This window comes from Equus quagga, chromosome 10 (assembly GCF_021613505.1).
Source record: "Equus quagga isolate Etosha38 chromosome 10, UCLA_HA_Equagga_1.0, whole genome shotgun sequence".
NCBI classification, from domain to species: domain Eukaryota; kingdom Metazoa; phylum Chordata; class Mammalia; order Perissodactyla; family Equidae; genus Equus; species Equus quagga.
Window position 1 is genome coordinate 108005165 of NC_060276.1, and position 16603 is coordinate 108021767.

At 40.4% G+C, this 16603-nt stretch overlaps 1 protein-coding gene across 1 annotated transcript in view; it reads left to right on the forward strand.

Moving 5' to 3' along the window:
* The window catches only part of MAP3K15 (mitogen-activated protein kinase kinase kinase 15), a 131983-nt gene that overhangs the window by 71268 nt on the left and 44112 nt on the right, over window positions 1-16603 (forward strand). The window contains exons 7-11 of the mRNA XM_046673390.1: window positions 6551-6721; window positions 11475-11587; window positions 11820-11979; window positions 14906-15056; window positions 16474-16581. Coding sequence (XP_046529346.1) covers window positions 6551-6721; window positions 11475-11587; window positions 11820-11979; window positions 14906-15056; window positions 16474-16581 — 703 coding nt within the window. The remainder of the gene's footprint in view (window positions 1-6550; window positions 6722-11474; window positions 11588-11819; window positions 11980-14905; window positions 15057-16473; window positions 16582-16603) is intronic.

The window sequence follows — 16603 nt, forward strand, 5'->3', positions numbered from 1 at the left end:
TACATAGTTGTATATCTTAGTTGCAGGTCCTTCTAGTTGTGGGATGTGGGACGCTGCCTCAACGTGGCCTGACGAGCGGTGCCATGTCCGCGCCCAGGATCCGAACCCTGGGCCGCCGCAGCAGAGCGCGAACTTAACCACTCGGCCACGGAGCCGGCCCCTTAGCAATTTTCAAATACACAATACAGTATTATTAACTATAGTCACCATGCTGTACATTACATCTCCAGAACTTATTTATTTTATAACTGGAAGTTTATACCTTTTGACCACCTTCATCCATTTCAGCCACCCCCAAACCTCCACCTCTGGCAACCTGTATCTGTTCTCTGTGTCTGTGAGCTCAGTTGTTTTTTTTTTTTTAGAGTCCACATATAAGTGAGATCATATGGGATTTATCTTTCTCTGACATTTCACTTAGCATAATGCCTTCAATGTCTGTCCATGTTGTCGTAAATGACAAGATTTCTTTCTTTTTTTATGGCTGAATAATTGTATATATGAGACACATTGTATATATATACCACATTCTCTTTATTCATCTGTCAATGGACACTTAGGTTGTCTCCATATCTTGGCTATTGTGAATAATGCTGCAATGAACATGGGAGTGCAGGTATCTCTTCGAGATAGTGATTTCCTTTCCTTTGGATATAAACTGAGGAGTGGAATAACTGGATCATATGGTGGGTTGTATTTTTAATTTTTTCAGGAACCTCCACACTGTTTCCCATGGTGGCTGCACCAATTTCCATTCCCACCAACAGTGCACAAGAGTTCCCTTTTCTACACATCCTCACCAACATTTGTTATCTCTTGTCTTTGTGATAATAGCCGTTCTAACAGGTGTGAGGTAATATCTCCTTGTGGTTTTGATTTCATTTCCCTGGTGATTAGTGATGTTGAGCACCTTTTGATGTACCTATTTGCCATCTGTATGTCTTCTTTGGGAAAATGTCTATTCAGAACCTCTGCCCATTTTTTAATCAGATTGTTTAGATTTTTGCTATTGAGTTGTATGAGTTCTTTATATATTTTGGATATTAACCCCTTATCAGATACATGATCTGCATGGAGAGTTTTGAGTAGGGGAGTGACATGATCTGACTTAGAGTTTAGCGGGATTACTCTGACTGCTGTGTTGAGACTAGATTGTAGAAGGTTGAGTATGGAAGCAGGAAATGACAGGGACTTGGACCAGGGTGATAACTGTGGGAGTCATGAGGAGTGGGCTAATTTAGGGTATGGTTTGAAATAAACATCAACAGAATTTGTTGATTGAATAGAGGGTGTTGGAGGAACCAAGCATGACTCCAGAGTTTTTGACATGAAAAACAGGAAGATTGGACTGGCCGTTATGAATTATAATGGAGAAGACTGTGAGAAGAACAGGTTTGATGGGACAATCAAGAGTTTGGTTTTGGACACATTAAGTCTGAGGTATTAGACATGCAAGTGAGATGCCGACAAGGCAGTTGGATATGTGAGAATGGAGTTTAGGGGAGAGCTCTGGCTGGAGATAGAAATTTGGGAGTCATCAGAATATAGATAGTTTGAAAAATCATGACACTGAGTGGTATCACCAAGGGATCTAGTGTAGTTTCTGATAAAGAGGAAAGGTCCAAGGGTTGTGCCTAGGGACATTCCAATGTTAAAAGATTAGGGAGGGGGTCGGCCCTGTGGCAGCGGTTAAGTGCGCACGTTCTGCTTTGGCGGCCCGGGGTTCGCCAGTTCGGATCCCGGGTGCAGACATGGCACCGCTTGGCATGCCATGCTGTGATAGGCGTCCCACATACAAAGTAGAGGAAGATGGGCACAGATGTTAGCTCAGAGCTAGTCTTCCTCAAAAAAAAAAAAAAAAAAAAGATTAGGGAGATGAATAGGAACCAGAAAATTAGATTAAAGTAGAACGAAAATCAGGGAAGTGTGATGTCCTGCAAGCCAAATGAGGAAGGTAGTCCAAGGAGGAAGGAGTGCTCAACTGTTAAATGCTGCCAGTAGGTCAGATAAGACAAGGGCTGAGAATTGATTGGATTTAGCAATGACGCAGACCTACTGAATCAGAATGCCCAGGATAAGAGACACTGATGCCTGGATCCCATCTCCAGAGATTGATTTAATTGGTCTGAAGGGCAGCCTGGACACCAAGGTTTTTAAAGCTCCCCAGGTGATTTTACTGTGCAGCCAAGGTTGAGATCCCACTGTCTTAGTTATTTCCATCTCTGAAATTACGAAATGGCCTTATGGTGAGAAACAGATGTTGCTGGACTGATTAAACACAAGAGTTTTTATCTATAGGCTTGTTCTTGGATACTTTGGGATCTGAAAATGCTAAGCAGATCTGAAAACTGATTATTAACCACTAAAGGGATTAGCTATTAGCACCTGTCTTAAAGTGGCTTTTAAGCTGAAAATCTCTTTGCTTTTCATTTTTTGCAAATGTTTGACTTTTTGTTTTGTTTATCCTCAAAAGGCCTTTTGTTTTGAATAACAGGGGTATGTTTTAAGTTAATGAGAAAATTCAAGGGAAGTCTTGATGTAACTGGTCCAAAAAAAAAAAAAACCAATCAAACAAACCTGAACTCATATCAATAATTAAGCATTTAACAGAGTTAAGTACTTTCTTTTCAAAGTCCTGAATATTTCACACCTCAAAAGTTGGCTCATGAAAGATGTGGAAATTTTATTCCTCATTAAAGTTTTAATCTTTTTCACTTTCTCGCCACAAACTCTAGAAATTATTTAAATATTTTAGTAAATTTGAGTTGAGTTGATATCTGTTGGCTCTTAAAAATTAAAGAATGTCATGGGTGGGCTATTCGTCAAGAGATCTGGTTCGAAAGCTGGTAAAATTGGATTCCATATGAAAAGGAGGAAAGATCGAATATATTAGAACAAGACCAAGGTACAAATTGGAAAAAGTCAGAGTTGAAGTACAGGCTTAATTATTGCAGGCTTCCAGAAGGACGTCAAGTGTCTAGATTAGTCCTTAACCCAGGTTGGGTTCCACGAGAGAATAAGGCCCTAAGGTATCCATTGTAGCAATTGAATGAACTCTTATGCATCCAGAATGGGGCTAGCTATGTACCATCCTTGGGAGAATTCATCATTCAAATAATCAAATAATTTTCTCTGGGGCTTAATTCTCTCACAGAACTCCAGTTGAGAAAGGCTGTTTTAGGTACTAATCTGTTTCCTTGGATGACGCAGTAGCTGAGGTACAGACTCTCAGGAAAGAAAGCAAGAAAGAGCCTGTTGCCAAGAAATTAAAAAGAATAATCTCTTTATTCATTTCTTAGAATAGTTATTAGTAAAATATACATAGGAACATCTTGTATAAATCCCAGCAATGATTTTTGGAACAGTTTAACGTGTATCCTTCCAGACTTGTGTCTGGGCACATAAATGTATAAGTAAATGGTGGTTGTTGCAAAAATAGGATCGTGTTATTCTTTTAGTTCAGCAATCTTTTTCCATGAAATGTTATAAAGGTTCTTCTATACAATTACCTGTGGATCTGCCTTTTTCTAAGGATTGCATGGTATTCCATAGTTTGGTTGTTAGAAAATATGTTTCACCATTCTTCTGTTAATGGACACTTGGATCATCTCCAGTTTTTCATTATTATGAACAATGCCATAATCAACACCTTTGTTCAAAAGATTTTAAATACATATTTATAAGTGTTGCTATATTATAGACTCTAGAAGTAGAATTGTTGAGTCAAGATGGGTACGTTTTCCTTTTTTGTTTTTATTATATAAATATCAAATCTACTCAAAAGTAGGGAGTACCATTATGAACCCCCATGTACCCTTTCTCCACTTCAGTATTTAGCATCACATGGCCGGTTTTGCTTCCCTCTCACCCCACCTACTCCCTCTCGTCTCAACACTGGATTTATTATGAAGCAAAGACATACCACTTTATCCATAGATATTTCAGTATGTGTCTCTAAAAGTTAAGGACACTTTTGTAAAACATAATCATGATTATATTATCATACATAAAAATTAACAATAATTCTTTAATATCAGTCTTCAAGCTTTCCCAATTGTCTCATTTTTTTTTTACAGTGGATTTGTTTGAATCATGATCTAGACAAGGTCTGTACATTTGATTGATATGATTCTTAAGTCTTTTTTGGTGCATGGGTTTGCCCTTCTCTTAGTTTCTCTTGCCCCTATTATTTATTTGTTGAAGAAGCATTTGTCCTGTAGATTTTCCACCATTCTGGATTTTGCTGATCATATCTCTGTGGTGTGGTTTAGTGAGTTTCTCTGTCTCTTTTCCCCCTTCGAGTTGGTAGTTAGATCTGGAGGCTTATTTCAGATTCTGGCCAGTTTTTTTGGAAAGAATACTTAATGGTTGATTGTGTACTTGATCTGGTTTTTCTCGTTTTGTGATGCTAGCAGCCCTTCACAATCATTGCTTAGGTCAATTGTTTCATTAGGGGTTGTAAAATGGTGATATTTGAATTCTATAAGTACTTCCTGAGTTAGTAGCACAAATACTTTTAAGAGAAATTCCTCCTCATCGACAACTGGGTTACCCTGGTGTACAGTTTGTATAGGAAAAGGAGGACATATGCTTGATTTTTGCCTTGATCAGTTTTCAAGAACAATGACTTGGTTCCTTAGCATCTGCCAAAGGTGACCAGTGAAGTTTTATAAGATTATTATGAATTCATCATTTTAACGTAGTTGATGTTTCAGTCCTTTATAGTTATGATTCTTCTTGATGCTCAAATTGTTCCTTCCTTCTTTAGCCAGAAAACTGGTTCAAGTTGGCTCCTGCGTCTTTTTGGTATGAGCTTAGTAACTTCTTTGTATGTTAAGATGTTCCAGGATCATTTTAGACATTTCTGGGATCAGCCATTCCTCCAAAGAGTCCTGGTTCCTTTTAGCGAGAGATGATATTTACAGACCCCAATCAGGGCTTGGAGGTCCTCATTGCTACTGAGTTGGTTGTTGTTTTGGACCTTTTCGGTAGACAGAGCAGGGAAACCACTCCGTGAATTCATACTGGTGTTGCAATTCAAATTTAGGACTATAGGATTTTTACTTAACTTCTTTGATTTTTATATTTATGTCTCTTACACTCAAAAATCTGGTTCTTAATGATATTAATATCATTATTTGTTGTATTATATACTATAAATATGTAATATTTTCAAAATACCAGTACTAATATTATCACCAATAATATGCTTACTGGAAACTACTTAAGATTTCTTTGCATTTCTATTTTTTTCCTTAGGTTACATCCTTTTAGGAAACTACAGTCAAATTACCATGTTTTAAAATCATGTGAATTAGTTTCTGTTTTGTGGGTAAGCCGTCAGCTAGATGCATAGGTTCATTTGTTTTGTTTTGCCACAGCCACAAATTCAAATGATATGCTCATTGGCAAACAGCGTTTTTAGGGAACACTTGAAAAAATTATTTCATTTTCTTTTATCGTTATGTAAAAAAGTTACGTAGCTTCAAAGTCAAATTCCAAGAAGTGTCACCCCATCCCTGTCCCTTCCCTCATGTTTTTTCCTTCCACCTATTGGAAGCCACTTTTTTACCTTTTGGTTTATCCTTCCATTTTGAAGAAATAAAAGCATGTACATATATTTATTCACGTCCTCCCTTTTCTTAAATAAAAAGGTAGCATTCTGGGCACAGTATTCAACACCTCGCTTTTTTTGTCGTAATATATTCTGTAGATCTCTCCATAGCAGTATTATATAGAAATTGTTTCATTTCTTTTTATAAATGTTTAATGTTTTGTGTTACGATATGACTATGACTATCATTACTATAGCTGATTTAATCAGTCCCCACTACTGATGGACATTTGCTTTCAAACCTTCCCAGGAACACTTTTCATATTTCACAGCCACAAGCTCAGGTTATTTTGTGGCAAAAATTATTTTAACAACTGTCTAAGGAATCCATTTTCTATGTATAAAATGAAAATTTTATCATATAATCTAATAATAGATAAGACTGTGGTTTGTGAACATAGAAGTAATTTTCTGAATTTCTTGTTCCGGTGGGTATAATAATGAGATAGGAAAACAGGAATTACAAGGGTCCTTTCCCATTTGTAGATGACAAGGCATTTCAGGTCAGGGAATGTCAGGATACGTTTGAGTTCATCTTGGCTTTCTGAATATGGGGGCCCTGCCGCTTTTCCAAAAGAACCTTTTGTCAAAGTGTTTCATCCTCCCGATTCAGGCTTAGCTTCTGAAATTCTTGCACTCCATCCAGCTGCAGGAGGCTTTTTCTCTCTTTCCATTGATCTGCATATGCTTTCAACCTCAGTCTAGGGCTAAATTAAAGAGAAGGGATCAAGTAGGGTTTGAGTATGACTGTATGAGATTTATTGGTGTGGCTCTTAAGCAGTTGTTGTATTTGAATATGAAAAATGAAATATAATTTAGATTTTTTTTTTCCTGCTAAAGCACAGTGTCCTTATGCCCTCCCTTCACGGAATGAATGCACGTATACTCCCATGTCCTGATTCAGATGTTCATGATCTTGCTACACGAATCTTTCAGGAGAAATAGTGCAGGCGACCGTGGGAAGGCTCTGCAGGTCATGCTCCAGGTTCTGCAGAGCTGTGACCGCCCGGCCCCTGACATGTTCTGCCTGTGTGGGAGGATCTACAAGGACATCTTCCTGGATTCAGACTGCAAAGATGATGCCAGCCGAGACAGTGCCATTGAGTGGTAAGTCCTCAGCCCTAGTCAGTAGCAAAGAACAGAATTGCAGAGGCTAAGGATCCAGATCTTTTTCCCTACATGTGTGTGTCTTTCTGTCTGCTTACAGTGGGAAAAAAAATACCATAAATGTGGCTTGGGAATTTCCATATTCCTTTTTCCAGAAGGAAACTATTAGAAACAGGGTTTTCTACTGGTGACATTCTTCCCACAAGTTCACTCATTTATAAGGGCAAGAAGGAGGCTCAGCACACTCCTTCCTAGCTACTCCTTCCAGAACCTTGTTCCACTGCCATCATCAGGGCATTATCTTCTTAGTGAGCTGTTCATTCCTTCATTTATTTATTCACGTATTCAACAAATGTTTATTGAGAGTTTACTGTGTGCCAGAACTTTTCTAGATGGTGGGGATAAAGACGCAGCAGACTTGAATCCCTGCCCTCATGGACCTTACATTGCTGGTGAGAGAAGGCAGATAAAGTAAAATGTTTAGGGTGTCAGCTCATGGTGAGCACTATGGGGAAAAGTTGGGGAGGGAGAAAAGGAGGCTTGGGAGGAGTCGTCTGCAATTTGAGATAGGGTGGTCAGTGAAGGCGAAAACAGATGTGAAGGTGGTAAGGGAAGGAGCCCTGCAGATAACTGGAGCAAGTGTTCCAGGGAGAGGGGACAGCAAGGGCAAAGACTTTCTGGGCATACTCAAGGATGGTGAGGTGTGAGCAAAGGCTGAGTGACGAGAAATGGGAGAACCTTATACTCTGTCTGAGTGAGATGACACAACACTGGAGTGTTCTGGGTAGAGGAGATCTGACGTGTTTTAACAGGAGTACTCTCACTGTTATGCAAAGAATATATTTTATGGGGTGTATCAGCTATCGATTGCTGCATAACAAACAATCCCAAACTTAGTGGCTTCAAACAACGATTTACAATTTCTCATGATTCTGTGGATTGGCCGGGCAGTTTCTCTGCTGGTTCCATGTGGGCTCACTCCTAAACTTGTAGTCACCTGGAAGGTCAGCAGGGCTGGAAGGTCCAAGATGGCCTCACCCACATTTGGTGGCTGGTGCTGGCTGTTGGTGGTGAGCCCCAATTCTTTGCCATGTGGTTCTAATCCTGGGAGACCAGCTTTCCTATGTGGATGGGCAGCATTGTAAAAGAGCGAAGCGAAGGTGGAAGCCACAAAGCCTCTTGAAGCATAAGATCTGGAATTCACACGAGGACAGTTCTGCCACATGCTGTTGGTTAAAGCAAATCACATGGCCAGCCCAAATTCAAAGGGGTGGAGAAATAGACTCTGCCTGTGGGTAGGAGAAGTGGCAAAGTCTCATCACAAAGGTGCGAGCGTAGTGGAATGGGAGGAATTCGTGGGCGTTAAATGGTTACCACAGGGACAAGGGCAGAGCAGGAAACAGGAGACTACAGGCATACCTCGGAGATATTGCAGGTTTGGTTCCAGACCCCTGCAATAAAGCAAATATTGCCATAAAGTGAGTCACATGAATTTTTGTTTCCCTGTGCATATAATGGTTATGTTTACACTGTACTGTAGTCTATTAAGTGTGCAATAGCATTATGGCTAAAAAAACAATGTGTACACCTTAATTAAAAAATACTTTATTGCTAAAAAATGCTAACCATCGTCTGAGCCTTCAGCACCAATAGACTTGCTCCATGCAGGGTTGCCACAGACCTTCGGTTTGTTAAAAAACGCTGTATCTGAGAAGCGCAATAAAGCGAAGCTCAATAAACTGGGTTTTGCCTGTATTGCAGTAATCTAGGGGAGAGCTGAAGTGGTTGAGCCAGGATGGTAGTGACAAAAATGGTAAGTCAGAACCTGGGTATATTTTGAAGGCAAAGCCAACAGCTCACATCATCCACTTCCATCACAAGAGCTCTTGGAATTGCTATTGCGCTCCCAGTTAATTCTAACTGCTGCTTCTCTCTCTCTCTTTGTTCTCCTTCCATACATGCTGGAGGCTCTGTCCTCCACTCTCTACTCTCCATCCACACACTCTTCCCTAGTGATCCTAGTCACTCCCACACCTTGGGAGCTTTAGCTGGAGGTCTGCAGCCCAAACTCCATCCTATGTGGCCCCACATTGCCCCCTCTTTGCCTACCTGTTCTACCTCAAGATGGTGCTGGTATTTAAGACTCAACAGTCCAAGGCTGAAGTCATTTCCTTTTCTCCACAAGGGATGGCTTCCAATATCTTGCTTTCTCACTGCCATTCTTTAGCTTCCTAGGCATACACTGTTGGTTAATGTTTGATAACTTTCACTCATTTATCTCCTCATACTGTCACTTCCCAATTCCAGCCCTTCTGTGAGTCTTCCCTCACTGTCTGCCAATCTTTTCCCATCACCACCACCCCCAACCAGCACCATGTTTCTTACTTTCTTGCCAGGAATGTTCTAACGGTGTCCCAAGTAGGCTCTCTGCTTGGTGTCTCAAAAGTCTATCCTTCATAGACTGACAGCTCACTCCCACTAAAGCTCAAAGACCCACCGTGGTTCCCCACTCCCTATTAAATAAAAGATCAAACTCTTAGATCACCATTCTAGGTTCTCTGAAAACTTTCTCCAACCCGCCCCTGGCCCTGTTTCCTGCTACCTGATATATGTCCAACTAAACCGAAGTTCCTTAGGAGCTCCCCAAACTCCCATCTCTGCACCTGCCATTTTCTATGCTGGGGGTTCCCTTTCTAAATCATTGCTATACAATTCTATGCATCTTCATGCCATATCTCAAGTCTCTAGAGGTGGCGCTGTATGTCTTCTGTGAGTCCTTCTAGATGGGTTTGTGTGGTTTTAGGATCTTAATCACATTCACGGTTATATTTGCACTAATTCGATGTGGATCTTATCACTTCTGCCATAGTATAGGCTCTGAGAGGGCAGAGACCTTGTTTTAGTCTTAGTTAACCCCAAGTAGTACCTAATGCACAGTATGGTGGAGAGGAGTTACTCAGGGTGTTGAAGGGAAGGGAAAGGAAGAGAAATTAACATCTGGTAGAGCCAAAATAGGAAGCTGTGTTCCCACCACGGTGGCTGAGAATTCAGCCCCCAGCTCATGAAATTACTGCCTGTGGCTCTTTCAAGAAAGTTGCAGGAGTCTTTCTCCATCCCCTTCAGAAGGTAGTGGCAGTGGGTACAGGAGCAAATGAAGCTTCATCTCCTGGTCAGGGCCTGTTGGCTCTGGTGAGACCTTGGAGATTGTCTAACCCTGGCCTTTAGGTACAGATGTGGAACGTGCAGCCTGGGGAGGTGAGAGGCTGGTCCAAGGTTACAGGGCTGGTCAGAGGCAAACCTGGGACTGACATCCTGACTTTGAGTTCAAGTCTTGTCTGCCCGTAAGCTGGGCCCGTTTGATTTAAGGATAAGTGGCATAGAGAAATTACCCTCTCTGTCCTCTTTCCGGATAAGTTTTCATAGTAAAAGAAAATGAAAAAGATCAAATACAGTAGATTATGAAATTTAAAATCCCCAAAACATACAGGGGGAAAAGGCTTTCAATTTTATTGTAATTTTGTTCGCTGAGGTTGGAAAGACTTTCCTGATGTCCTCTGGTCCATCTGAAGATACTTGTATGATGCCAAAAATTCATAAAACCAGATTTTAACTGACTTAAATAAGTTTTCCCTTCCACAAGTAATATTTTGCTGGTGTTTAATTCTCTTGTTGTCGTGAGTTATAAAATTACACCTGATTTGTAAGTCCTTGATGTGAACTGTGCCACTTAAAGACATTTTTGTGTCATTGATTGAATTCTTTTTTTCCCAATCATGATAGACATACTCACTCATGGAAGAGAAAGAAACTTCTTATGTATAGAAAAAAAATAAGAGAATTAAAAATGACACTGTTGACCTTTTGGTGTAAAAATGGTATTCTCAGTTTTGGCTCTTGTTCTTTATTCTAATGTAATTAGATCCCTGCCTCTTCTGTCACTTTATGTCGCTGCTCTTATGGCTCTTTGGGATCCAGGATTCTGACTTCATACATGAAAAAATGATTCCATTTTGTCATATAAGCAAACAAACGGCCTGCAGAGAAATAGCCTACAATTGTGCGATTTCTACATAATAAAAGCTCAATGTACAAATGGAGTCTGACTTTATTTTTACTTTTATTTTTTTTTTTTTGAGGGAGATTAGCCCTGAGCTAACTGCTGCCAATCGTCCTCTTTTTGCCGAGGAAGATTGGCCCTGAGCTAACATCCGTGCCCATCTTCCTCTACTTTATATGTGGGACGCCTACCACAGCATGGCATGCCAAGCTGTGCCATGTCCGCACCCAGGATCCGAACCCGGGAACCCCAGGCCGCCAAAGCGGAACATGCGCACTTAACCGCTGTGCCACCGGGCCAGCCCGTGGAGTCTGACTTTAAAAATGATATTTAGACATCAAATTGTGGTCTATTTCTGCAGATAGGATTCTAATAGGTTTTAAATTTCTTTTGAATACTTTAATATGGTTTCCTTATTTTATACAATGATCGTGGTTTTTATAATAAAAATATAAACCTTAAGAAGAAAAGTTTGGAAACTTCCTAGTGTAAGTTATTGTGTTGCTATTATGACATTTTTTGAAAGTTATTTGAGTGCTTCATATAGCTACTTGTAAACATGGGGGGAGCTGGAAAACAATAATTAGATAAGTAAAAATTTTCATGAGAAGGTTGGTTTCTACCGTTACTTATGCATTTTTTTCTTCTACCATAATAAGATGATATAATAAGAATTTGGTTGTTCTGTAATTATAGGTATCGCAAAGGGTTTGAGCTCCAGTCATCTCTTTATTCAGGAATTAACCTTGCGGTTCTGCTGATAGTTGCTGGACAACAATTTGAAACCTCCATGGAACTAAGGAAAATAGGTAAAGCTATTCATTATTGCAGATGTTGGTGCTTTGGTAACACAAGTTCAGCATTAAAAATTATGTTCAAATAACTCACATTATGTTTCAAAAGGAACAATTACTCTCTGATAGCACACCTGTGACAGTAGCCAAAATAAAATGCCCACTTTTTCCTCTATTTAAGGCTTGTATAATATGATAGAAACTAGAAAGATTTTTCCTAACTTTATCTTAAATTCAAATTCTTAAGGTGTCCGACTGAACAGTTTGTTGGGAAGAAAAGGGAGCTTGGAGAAAATGAACAATTACTGGGATGTGGGTCAGTTCTTCAATGTCAGCATGTTGGCCAGTGACGTTGGGAAGGCCGTCCAGGCAGCAGAGAGGTTGTTCAAACTGAAACCTCCAGTCTGGTGAGTGATGTCTGTGTGTCGTCATCACCAATCTCAATATCTGATCTTGTTCGGAAATGTTTTCCCCAGGGAGAAAAGGTGTAAATGCAAAAAATACTAACAATTTGCTGTGTTTCTCCTTCTGACTTCTTCATTAAAGCAAAGCGAGAGCAGAAAGACCAGCTCTGAGAGTTCAGTTGGTTTTCCGTGAAGGGAGGGAAAGACATAGAGACAGACACCTACACAATCAGCATACATCCCTACATGCAGTATCTCCAAGATGAAACTCTCAATCCTGTTAATTTCTTTAGGTCATCTAGGTCCTCAAGAGCAAAACAGTCTTTGGTGCCGGTACGTATCGTGCATTTGTGAGAAAGCAGATAGTGAAGCTAAAAGCACACCAAGAAAATGATGATGCTCATCAAAAATGAAAGTTGGAACAAGAAAATGGTGGCACAACAGTGGCCCTAGGTTATCCCATTGTACAGCCATTAAAATGTGCAAGAAAGAATACTTGGAGACCTGGAAATGTGTGCGTGGTTTATCATAGAATAAGAAAAGCCAGTTGCAGGATATATTTTTCTATATCAGTGGTTCTCCTACCTTGGTGTGTATCAGAATCACCTGTGTTGATTAAAATATAGGTTGCTGGGCCCACCCTTAGGATTTCTGGTCCCAAAGGTCTAGAGTGGGGCCTGATAATTCCCATTTACAAATTACAAGCTGATGCTGCTGGTTTGGGGACCACACTTTGAGAACCACTGTTCTGTATGGATTCATTTTAGTTAAAAATCTATGTTTGGCATGTGACTCAGAGGAAGGTCTGGGAGGAATGGGCAGTAGCTGACTTCCCCGATAGACACTAAACTGTGTTAGAATTGTGGTTATCTTATTAATCGCTAAGGGCTCATAATAGATGCTCGGTAGATATTTGTGTAATTAACGAATGATGAATTTTCTTCAAAGTATTGACTGTGGTTATCTCAGGGAAGTAGCCTTATAAGAAGTTTTTAATCTGTTTTTTTCCTTTTCTCTATTTTCTGATTTGTATTAAATGAATTTGGGTTACTTGCATAATTTTAAAGATTTTATTTTTAACAATCTGTGTTCCTCTGCCCCCTCTTATTTCCCAGCTCAGTGGGCCAGTCTGGACTCCAAGGGGTAGGAATCTCTCCAGTCATATCTGGTTAGACCTCATTTCTTCCCAGTCTGAAGGACTTAAATTTGGTCCTCAAACCATATATCTTGAAAGTTTTCTGAGGCTGAGAGAACACAGAGGCACGCTGAGCTTCCAGCCTTCCTGGAGTGGCTGCTGTTTCCAGAATTCTAATTTTAAGATGCATTGCTGCATCTGAACCAGACAGAGCTGACTCCATGGAGAGGAGGCCTGAGGCTTTGATACGTTCCCATTATATCAGCACCTAGACTGACTTATAGTGTTGGTACCTATTGCTGTCGGTCCAAGACCACCCTGAAGTTCGTGATTCACTAGAACTCACAGAACTCAGAAATTGGTTATACTCGTGGTTATGGTTTATTACAGTAAAAGTGGACAGATTAAAATCTTCAAAGGCAAAAGGCACTTAGGGCAGAGTCCAGGGGAGACAGACACTGTCCTCTCCCAGTGGAGTCATATAGACAGTGCTTAATTCGCCCAACAATGATGTGTGACAACATGTACAATGTAACACCAACCAGGGAAGCTCACCAAGCCTTAGTGTCCAGTGTTTTTACTGGGGGTCAGTCATGTATGCATGGAGCACCCATGTAGCTGACCTTAGTCACTGAGTCCCCAGCCGCTCTGGAGATCACACTGATACAGCATGGCCCAAGGCCCCCACCATGAATCATATTGTTAATATAAGCTCTCTGGCATGGCCCAAAGCCCCAGGTAAACAAAGACACTCTTATCAGGCAAAATATCCCAAGGGCTTAAAGGTGATCTCCCAGAAGCCAGTCAAGGGCAAGACCTTTCTTTGGAATATGTAGCATTTGGACAACCCAGGCCTGCTGAGTTAATCCTTTACTGCACGCACCCAAGCAAGTCAGAGTCTAGCTGATCTGCCTTCCCAAGATAGCTCCAGATTTTATCCTCAAAGGGCAAAATAATACTCTGATGCTTTCGGATGAACCATCCCCCTTCACTACCAGAGAGGACATGACCACCACTGCCTGGCAATCATGTTTCATAAAGTTTGATTTGCCTGAAGATGATAAAGTTGTGGTGAGATTCGAGACCTCATAAACTCAGAATCTACCTGGTCAGACCTAATTTTTTAAAAAAAGAAAAGACATGAGTTTCACGTTAGTGATTGCTAGGGGCCAAGGAGGGGATGGAGATGGGAGAGAGGTAGGCGTGGCTATAGAAGAGAAACATGAGGGATCCTTGTGGCAATGGAAATGTTTTCTATCTTGACTGTATCATTGTCAGTATCCTGGTTGTCATATGTTCTAGAATTTTACAAGATGTTACCATGGAGGTAAACCAGGCTGAGGGTACATGGGATCTCTTTGTATTGTTTCTTACAACTATATGTAAATCTACAATTACCTCAAAATAAAAAGTTTGATTAAAAAAGAAAAAGACGATGGGTCTGAAATTTTGTCATTTTGTAATTGCTTTGAGTTTCAAACTACTTGCTCTTGTTATTTAAGACAGTTATCAAATGCTTGCCAGTCTCTATGCTTTGAACACCATGTACCAAAATTGAAGTTTAGTCCAATGTTGGCAAAAAGCCAATGTGGTATGATTTTGTTGGACAAGCTTATTTTGTCCACTGTTTGGGTTTCTTTTAATTAAGTATGTGGCTGCCAGATGATTAAGAAGCACTCACTACACGATATGAATTTAAGTAAATAAAGCTTTTGGGAAACTTCTTTTAAAGGGAGTAGAATTGAATTCAGTTTCTTTGGAAATCTAATTTCTTGGTGCTTGTGATTTTTCCAGGTACCTGCGATCATTAGTTCAGAACTTATTATTAATTCAGCGCTTCAAGAAACCCATTATCGAACATTCACCCAGGCAAGAACGGCTTAACTTCTGGTTAGATATAATTTTCGAGGCAACAAACGAAGTTACTAATGGACTCAGATTTCCAGTAAGATATCCTAATCCATTTCTTTAAGATAAAGAAACTGAGGATTGGTGCTATCTAATTGTTGAATACTCTGAAAGGAAGAAAACCTTAGAGTAATTGAAAATGTTAGGATATCCCTCAATCATATGTAAAATCAGCCAGGGATCGATCAACTCACTAGAAAGTTGGCTATGTTCTCTAAAATAGTAGTTCTCAACTGGGAGTGACTTTGTCCCCCAGAGGACATTTAGCAACGTCTGGAGACATTTTTGGTTGTCACAACTGTGGGGAAGGTGTTGAGACTGGCAGCTAGTGGAGTAAAAGCCAGGGACGCCGCTGAAGATCCCACAGTGCACAGGACAGGCCTCCCACAACACAGAATGATCCAGCCCTAAATGTCAGTAGTGCCGAGCTGAAGAGACCCTGCTCGAACACAGTGCAGTCCTCACTGTGAAATTGTGGAATTCGAAGCTGTGTCCTATTGAGCTTTGGTTTGCCTCCGATGCCACTAATTAATTTTAAAACTTTACTGGAAAGCAAAATTGCTTTTAGCTCTTCATTGAGCTTTTGTTTCAATTTTATGACCATCTTATAAGGAGTCATAAGTAAGATATCTCAGCATCCTGGAAACTGAACTTCGGATAATTGTGTTTCATATTTATGCCGTGAGATTTTGTGGGAACATGTGGTGTTCAAGAATTTCATTAAACATCTAATAAAAGATTAAGTTGTTTGAAATGATTATAATAATGATTTTGTTCCTGGGTAATAAGTTTTAAAATCTTCTTTTAATTATGAAATACTTCAAATTTACTGAAAGGTACCAAAAAATAACGGAACAGACACTTGTGTAACCTCTGCCCAGGTTTAGCAATCTTTAACATGTGGCTTTATTTGCTTTGGAAATTCATTCTCTCTTTATCTCCCTCCCCCACTTTCTTCCCCTCTCCTCTCCCTCCCTCCCTCTACCCCAACAAAATAAAACATTACCTATGGGATGTCACCTCTCTTTTCATCCCCTTGCATTTTTTATAGACTTGGTACCTACCTGCGGATCATCCAGTTTACTTCCTCATTTCTCTCAAACACTGTAACCTTCCTCTTTCTTCTCTGTCACCAACTCAGGCAGGCCTTTCTTGGCTACCCTGTCTAAAGAAGTGCCCCCTCCTTTATTCCACTTTATTTTCCTCAGAGCTCTGTATGATGTTGTGTTGCTTATCCCTGTCTGTTTGTTAGTCCATCTGCCCCATCAGAGCATAGACCTCCCGTGGGCAGGGCCTTCTGTTGTGGGCTGTGTATGTACAGGGCCTAGAGCGGTGTTGGCTCGCAGTAGGTACATGGTGAGTATTTGTGGGGTACAGAGCTTTCACTTCCTTCCTGGGCAGGGGAACCTCTGTGTTATATTCCCACGCATTACAGAAATCTGGTCTTCTTTCAGGTTCTGGTGATAGAACCAACCAAAGTCTACCAGCCTTCGTACGTCTCTATAAACAATGAAGCTGAGGAGAGGACGGTTTCTCTGTGGCATGTCTCACCCGCGGAAATGGTAGGGGAAAACTCACAACAGC